At 32.5% G+C, this 8,156-nt stretch overlaps 1 protein-coding gene across 1 annotated transcript; it reads left to right on the top strand.

Moving 5' to 3' along the window:
• Nucleotides 1-1,361: 1,361 nt before the first annotated feature.
• Nucleotides 1,362-2,672, top strand: LOC118031604 (14-3-3-like protein A). Its single transcript, XM_073412291.1, has 3 exons — nt 1,362-2,033; nt 2,193-2,299; nt 2,382-2,672. Exons 1-3 carry the CDS (start codon nt 1,508-1,510, stop codon nt 2,439-2,441), a joined length of 693 nt encoding a protein of 230 aa, XP_073268392.1. The 5' UTR covers nt 1,362-1,507; the 3' UTR covers nt 2,442-2,672.
• The last annotated feature ends 5,484 nt before the right edge of the window (nt 2,673-8,156 follow it).

Raw genomic sequence — 8,156 nt, 5'->3', positions numbered from 1 at the left:
AATATAAATATATGTATAAAAAATAATTTTAAATATATTTTTTAAAACTTTTAAAAAATATTATTTACTCGTCGCGTTTCCAAATATACTTTTTATCCTAAAAAGTAAATTCTGTTTTTTATAGAGGTGGGGTGATCAACAAGAATCACGAACCTTGAATTTTCTTGTTGAGCTTCAAATGCTTTGGGGCCCAATTTTATAGCTCCCCGAAATTTATCGGCTCGAAATGCTAGTCAAAGCCCAACAAAGACTCTGATGCCTCAATAGGTTTTTTTTTTATTTTTTATTTTTTATTTTTTATATCAAATATCAACTTGATATTCAAGCAACTAAAAATTTATCTTTAAATCATAATTGGATTCAAATCATAAAAACTTGGTTATGCAATTGCCCAACTTTAAAAAAAAAAAACATTTTTTTTAATAAATCCTAAAAAAATAAAATAAATTTATGAATATTTAGTCTCATATATTTTTTTATAGCTGCATTCACAGTGAATTAATATATATATATATATATATATATTTTAATGTGAGATAATTATCTTATATCCATATATATTGCTTTTTAACTTTTTAATATAAAATATCTATTCCATGCAACATTTCATACTTGTTTTTTATAATTTACATTCATATAAATTGTTTTTTAATTATTTAATATGAAAAAATTATATACAATCTACACTATATATATTGTTTCTTAAATTTTATATGCGATATAAATCTATTATATTTCATTTGTTCTTTGTAATTTATATTCACATGAATTGTTTATTAACTTTTTAATATAAAATAACTATATTATATTCTGAGCTTCATTTTTTTTTATAATCTACATCTCTATATATTATTTTAAAATTTTTTCATATAAAATATTAAAATTTCAAATAATTTTTTTACATTTTCAGCTATGTGATTCAAAACTTCATCTTTTTAGATTAACCTCGGATCTAATTTAAAAGTGTTTGAAAGTGTAATAATTAATTATTTTTTCAAAGTGTTTTTTATTTAAAAATATATTAAAATAAAATTTTTTATTTTTAAAAAATTAATTTTGACATTAACATATTAAAATGATTTAAAAATATTTAAAAAATATTAATTTAAAGTAAATAAAAAAAAATAAAAAAAATAAAAAAACATTTTTTTTTATAAAGGACTTAATAAATGCACCTTCTATCACTACCTTTCTAAGTTCAAAATCAAAACCACCCCTATTTATAAAAAAAGAAAAGAAAACACTTTAAAACTAACTTTTATTCATATCCTCGTGTGTGCCAGCTGCCTTTAACCTGCCAGCCCAGCTGAACGAGCTCTGCTTTGTCACTCTTTTTAATCCAACGGTTCGCATCCCATCCTCCAAAAATCCCTCCATCTTCACTTACGCAATCATCGCCACCCCACTACCCACCAAAATTAGTATAACATAACCCTCTCAAGAAAACCAGATCTAAATCCTCTTCTCTCTGTCTCTCTCGATTTTCATCTTCTCTCTTTCTAAAACAATGGCGGCCACACCATCAGCTCGCGAGGAAAGTGTTTACATGGCAAAACTCGCCGAGCAAGCCGAACGTTACGAAGAAATGGTGGAGTACATGGAGAAAGTCTCTGCCTCCCTCGAGAACGAGGAACTCACCGTGGAAGAGCGAAACCTCCTCTCCGTGGCTTACAAAAACGTGATCGGAGCTAGACGTGCTTCGTGGAGGATTATTTCCTCTATCGAGCAGAAAGAAGAGAGTCGTGGTAACGAAGATCATGTGTCTGTGATCCGTGACTACAGGGCCAAGATTGAGACCGAACTGTCTTCGATCTGTGACGGGATCTTGAAGTTGCTCGATTCGAGGTTGATTCCAACGGCCTCGGCTGGTGATTCGAAGGTGTTCTATTTGAAGATGAAGGGAGATTATCACAGGTACTTGGCCGAGTTTAAAACTGGTGCTGAAAGGAAAGAGGCTGCTGAGAGCACTCTCACTGCTTACAAAGCCGCTCAGGTTTTTTATTTTTCTTTCTCAGATCTTACGCCTGGGATTTTTTGATTTTATGGTTTTTGGTTTTAGATTTGTTCTGTTTATATACTGCTGAGAGCTTTGATTGCCCGCCCTTTTATCTTGATTACATATGTAATTTCTTCCTTTTCTGCATGGATTAGAAATCTTCTTACTTTATCATGATGGATTTTTCACAAATGTAATTCTGCTTTGTATCATGATACGTTGGGTGAGGAGTCATACAAGGACAGCACTTTGATCATGCAACTCCTTCGTGACAATCTTACTCTTTGGACCTCTGACATGCAGGTAATGGACTTATTCCAAACTATCCCTATCCATTTGTTTTTTGCACTCGTATTGACAATGGGAAATATCTGTTCTGATTCAGGACGACGGTGCTGATGAGATTAAAGAAGCAGCACCCAAACCTGGTGATGAACAGCAGTGAAGGTGCTCTACTGCAAATTAGGGTTGAACTTCTCCTCTATATGTTTTTAATAGGAGAAGGTGCTTGTTGCTAATTTGCTTGTTATTCTGATCTTTTAGGCATTCTTGTCTTGGTTATGAATCATGAACGCGCCAAGCTTTTCTTTCTTATTTTCTTTTAGTTTGTCATATCAATTTGTGTTTCTGGATGGCCCTTGTTTTCGTAATGATATCTGGTTTTGCCATTAAGAAATTCTTTCCTCGTAAGATCGATAGCCTTCTTTGTTTTAACAGCTTTGGTTTTTGCCCTTGATTGCCGTGTTCTGCGAAAGCATTTTATGTTGGACCATGTTTTGGATACCCTAGGCAATCTCATCTCCCTTTTCTCTCTGGATTCTGCTTGCGAAGACACGAATTTATTAAAAGTCCACGGGCATATAGATATATTATTTGTTTGAGGTTCCATCTATCACTACTAGGTTTAGATGCTCCACCCCTTGCCAGTTGCCTAAATTCAATTAGATTATAGTTTCTCGCATATTCGATCTTTGAGGAAATGACAGGAGATGCGGCTTGCTTGGTTGTCTATATCTATTGTACTTCGTTATTTCTATGTTGGGGAGAATTCTAATGAAAAAATGGTTGCTTGGTTCTTTTGTTCGATGGTGTAATGTCTACACGCTTCTTTTAGGCAGTGTTTGGATGGGAAACATTATTGGTTGGCGGACACAAGTGAACTTTATGTATTTGAAAATTCAATGAAATTATGAAAATTTCCTTCTCTGTACGCATAAGCTCAAGAACCTTTTTTTGCAAAAAGAATCGTCTCTCTTCTTGTAATTTGATCTTTTTTGCGATTTTCTCCTCCCTTTGTCTAGCTTGATAAAATGATCTTAAATCGATAATTTGCTCTCAACTTGATAAATTTGTAAAATTAGATCATTTCATCCTTAGAATAAGAATACATGTGTTGATTAAAATAGACCAGTGTTTCGGCCACACTGCTGAACTTCTCCTTGGAGTTCTTGCTGAACTTGGGTTGGCAGATTGGCAATGCCCGTGTGTTTAAGTTACAAAGATGTTGTAAGCAGATTGGCCCAGAGGGAATTCATGGGCTCATTTTACAAAGCTGCAATTTATATTTGAATTCTAAAATTTATAAATGGTTCATGAATAGTGGGATTCTGACGTGATATTCGATTTTACTCTATAAAATATTATTATAATTATTCCACTAAAAGATATCCTTGATCAACATACACGTCAACTAAAATTACGTACATAATTATATATATTGTTTCATTATTTTTATTTTTATTTTTATTTTTTGTGGAGACCATTTATGTATTACTACTACTCTACTAAAATAATTGAAAACGGATATGGTTCTTTACTGCTCGTGTATACATAGTGAAGCACCTTAGTTTCTTTTTTAAAAAATAAAATTATACTGTCTAAATCTTCTTTTTTTTAAAAAGTTATTTCTCAACATTTTATTTATTCTAAATCATAATTTTATCATTTAATATTTTATTGATTTTAAATTATCCATTGTAATTTATTTTGATTTATTTTCTATAATATTATCATTGTTTTAACAAATATCCTGATATTTATTTGGTGTTTGATTTTTGCAAGCTTCCTTTTGTTACTGTATAGTTAAATAAAAAATATTTTTAAAAAATAAAGTTTTTAAACTCGATGGAGTCCATGATCTTGGTCACAAGTTTTGTGAATTAAGTTACGAAACCTGGGTTGATCTAATATGCCTTCTACTTAATATATATAAAAAATATATATCATCTTGAAAAAATATTTAAAGCCAAGTCACATTTTCTGGTCATTTAGATTGCTTTTGACTCGCCAAGTCAATTAAATCATATAGAGTGAACTTGTATGAAGATTAATTTTAAATCCAAGATAAATAAGGAATTTGGACGAAAAGTTTCAAGGTTGACTCATCGGGACAAGTTTAGTAGCAATGCCAAACAATATTCCTTTTCTTTTTAAAAAAAAAATCATCTTCTATTTTTTTTTTTTCTTTCGATTGAATCCTTTTTTGTTTTTTTAATTAATTTTATCTTTCAATATTTGGTTAATTTTGAACTGGTATTTATAATTTATTTCAGTTTGCTTTATATGTGGTTATCGCAAACTCAAACAAATGTCCTTGCATTTTGTTAATGTTTAATTTTGTAAACATCTATTTTTCTTATCATATTATTAAATAAAAAACAATTTTAAAAAACAAAGTTATTAAATCAAGTGAAGTTCATAATTCGGATTGCAGGTTTGATGGGTTAAACCGTGAGACTCAGGTCGTTAAATATATTGTCAATTCAATATTAAAAAAAAATATCATCTTGATTTTTTTGTTAAAGCTAAACCACGTTTTTTTACCGGTTGATCAAATTGTTCTTGAATTCATCAAGTCAACTGGGTCACGTCAATTCAAATATGATATTTTTTAATTTAAGACCGAAGCAAAAGAAAAAATCAAGTTGAGAGTGTTTAAAGTTGACCCACGTTAAGTTAAGTTTAATAACAATGCTAAATAATTCTCTATACGGTCTAAAAATTTCTTTTTTAATTAATTTTTTTTTATCTAATTACACTGGCCAACAAACTAGTACAAACTAAAATAATCAAGTTTTTAGAAGTTAAATAAGTTACATTTACCGGTTATCAAAAAATTAACTCGTGCGCGAAAAACAAATTCTATAAAATCAAGTTCTGAAAATTTGATTTAAGTTAAAATTTATCAGCTATTAAAAATTTTAACTTGTGCGAACAATGTTTTTTTTTTTTTTTAAAAAAAAAACATAGAGCATTGATATCTCATACCAAAAAAAGAAAAAATCTATATTGATAAAAAGAACAAATAATAGATGGTTATCTTTTATGGGCTCACGAGGCCTAATAGGCATTGGGCTTATGGACCAGTTCTCTCTCTTCTGAAATTTCACCCCACTCTTTCCATAACATATCAATCCTTTTTATTTCAGAAATAAAAATTAGAAAAGTAAGGATAAAGCTAAAAGGAGACAAACAGGCAGATTCCTCTCCTTTTGCTTTTGTACTTTGGGGGTTGAGGGTGAGTTTTAACTTGTTTTTTTATTTGTTTTTTTTATTATTATTTTAAGTTATATTTTTAATGTTTTTGATGTGCGGGTAAAAAAAATAATTTTTTTTTAAAAATAATTTTTTTAAAAAAATAAATTTATTATTTGATGTTTTTTCAAGTAAAAACATACTTTAAAAGTCAACTGACACACTGTCAAACCTCCTATTCATTTCAATTTGTTCTTCTATTCGATTTGATTCGCTGTTAAAAGCAGCCACTCCATTGGTTTGAGGAAGGGATTAAGGTACTTCTGGCGTTTAAATATGATTAATTGTTCTGTTTTATTGTATTCCTTTTCTTTTCAACCTTATCGCGCATTACTGGTAAAATTCCTTAGGTGAAAAGACACCGCACTTGGATTAAGAGGGTTCTGTGAAGTTCTTCTCCCTCGTAGATGCTCTTCCTTCTTTCTCCCTCAACTGATATCAAAAGTCCACCCTACTCCTCGCACCAATACTCTGATCGAGCTCTGTCCCTTTCACATCAGAGCCATGGCTAGCCTCTGCTTGTCACCGACAGCAGCGGTCACCCTGGCTGAACAAATCAGGCCCCTCTCTTGGATTAACCTTTAGAGTTTTTGAGCAAATACTAAATTGGATTTTTTTACATCATTTGATTTTTCTTTCCTTCCACGAAACATGATTAATTAGGGACTTGACTACTAAATAAGATGCCGTCAGATCTCTGATATTGTACCCAGGTCACAACTTTCCCCTCCTTTTTTCTTCCCAATTATACAAACAAATCTCGATCTAAATTTCTTAAAGAAAAATTAAAATTTATTCTTAAATGATTAGGAATTTAAATATGGAGAGCTCCAAGAAATTTAACGGGGACTGAAATGCTGATAAAATTTAACTTCCACTCATTCAGTAAACATTCTTTAAAACCACGAGCGTAAAGAGTCAAGTGGGCGCCTCTTCACGAGGTCCAGTGGTGGAAAGGAGACGTGGAGTCTTCTTGTTGGCATGGTGCCATCAGGTAATCTTTTATCCATCACTTCTAACACATTTATGACTTGGAAATCTTATCAGCTCTTCCACTAGATTCCTTATCAATTTTTAATTTGTCAGCAGCATAGGTGGACGGCGCCTAACTCTCTAGCTTTGGAGATTTGGATTTTCGCGTTCTAAAGGATTCCCAGGTCGTCTTGCGTTCAAACGGCACTCATCATTTAACTGTGGCGGAAAGTTTATAAATAATAGTCAAAAAAGTAATTTTCTTCTTTCCTAGGTCACCAGACCCTATCAAATTGGAATATACATGGACATTGTTGCCGAAGGAGACTATAAATTGCTGTTGACAACATGAGAGATAGGTTGGACTAGAAAGACGTCCCACGCCAAGTATGTTCGTGATGCCTAACTAAATAAACTAGCGAAAAATGGAGTGGCCAATCCAAGGAAGGTAGCTGAATTTCTGTGTAGTTCAAAGTGAAAGATATCCCTTAACCATTGGGTATATAATTCATAAGACAAACAAACAACAGAAATTAAGAACTTTCGAAATAGTTCTAGAGCTACGATAAAAGTTTTGGGGAGACACTTTTCAAGATCCAGAAAGAGTTTTACCATTTTATTACGATATTCTTACACCCAACACGTGCAAATGTTAGCAGGGCATTCGAAGTTCGTGAATTCTAGTAGTGGGAGCGAGCAAGCTAACAAGTGAAGAGTTACTTTGTGTGGTATCAATCATCTAAAAGTCTAATCTTTGCTCACAACACACACTGGAGAGACTGTGGAAGTTCAAGGGCCCTTCTTGTGCAGCGTAAGATCCAGCAAGCCTCCAGGACGGGGAAAAAAAAAACCCCTCTTTAACTTGGAAGTATCTCTCCACATTGTATTCATTTCAGCGTTCATACTGCTATCTTTCCACGTTTCATTTGATTTGAGTCATTGACATGCACTTGGAATATCTCTCGCTAACTTCACAAATAACGAGAAAACAGCCATTCAACTAATATCATCAACATCCGTTTAATTCAGAGTGTTTCTAGATTCACTTGTGATGCATAAATTAAGAAATCATGATCCCAAAAAGAATTGTAACGCAGAAGGGAAAGCGACATGGTTTAAAGATGAAGAAAGTTTGAGGGCAGTTGGATAGGGAGGATAATTTAAAACAACAATCAAATTTTTTCAAGTCCAAGAGCATTCGTGTAAACCTTCTCTACCAAATCACAAAAAGATGGTGCACCGATCACCACAATTACTCTGATGAAGTTATAGAAATGGGAAAAGAAAGGCACATATGGATTTGTTAGAAGATGAGCATGGAATCATTTGACTCACTATTGGTTCAATTGCTAAGCTGTGGAGTGTGGACAAAGGGTTCAATGCCTCCTGGAAGTCAATTGCTCTGCCAAAAAAAGCAAGAGCAGGAGAAGCATGCTGGTCTATCAGATTTTGGCACGAGTCAAATCCATAAATAGGGGGGTTCCCCCTTGTCAATTTGTATCACCCATAACCCTTCTCCTACTGTAATTTCCCCCCTTCATTCTACACCCAGTAGGGGATCAATAAAGCCTAAAGAAGATCATAAATACTTATTCACAACTGAAACTTCTAGTCTATAGGTGATTCAGATTCCACAAGCATCCAAGTAAAACAA

The sequence above is a fragment of the Populus alba genome, chromosome 11, assembly GCF_005239225.2.
Source record: "Populus alba chromosome 11, ASM523922v2, whole genome shotgun sequence".
NCBI classification, from domain to species: Eukaryota; Viridiplantae; Streptophyta; class Magnoliopsida; order Malpighiales; family Salicaceae; genus Populus; species Populus alba.
The sequence above is the reverse complement of the archived record's forward strand: the minus strand, read 5'-3'. Positions and strand labels throughout refer to the sequence as shown.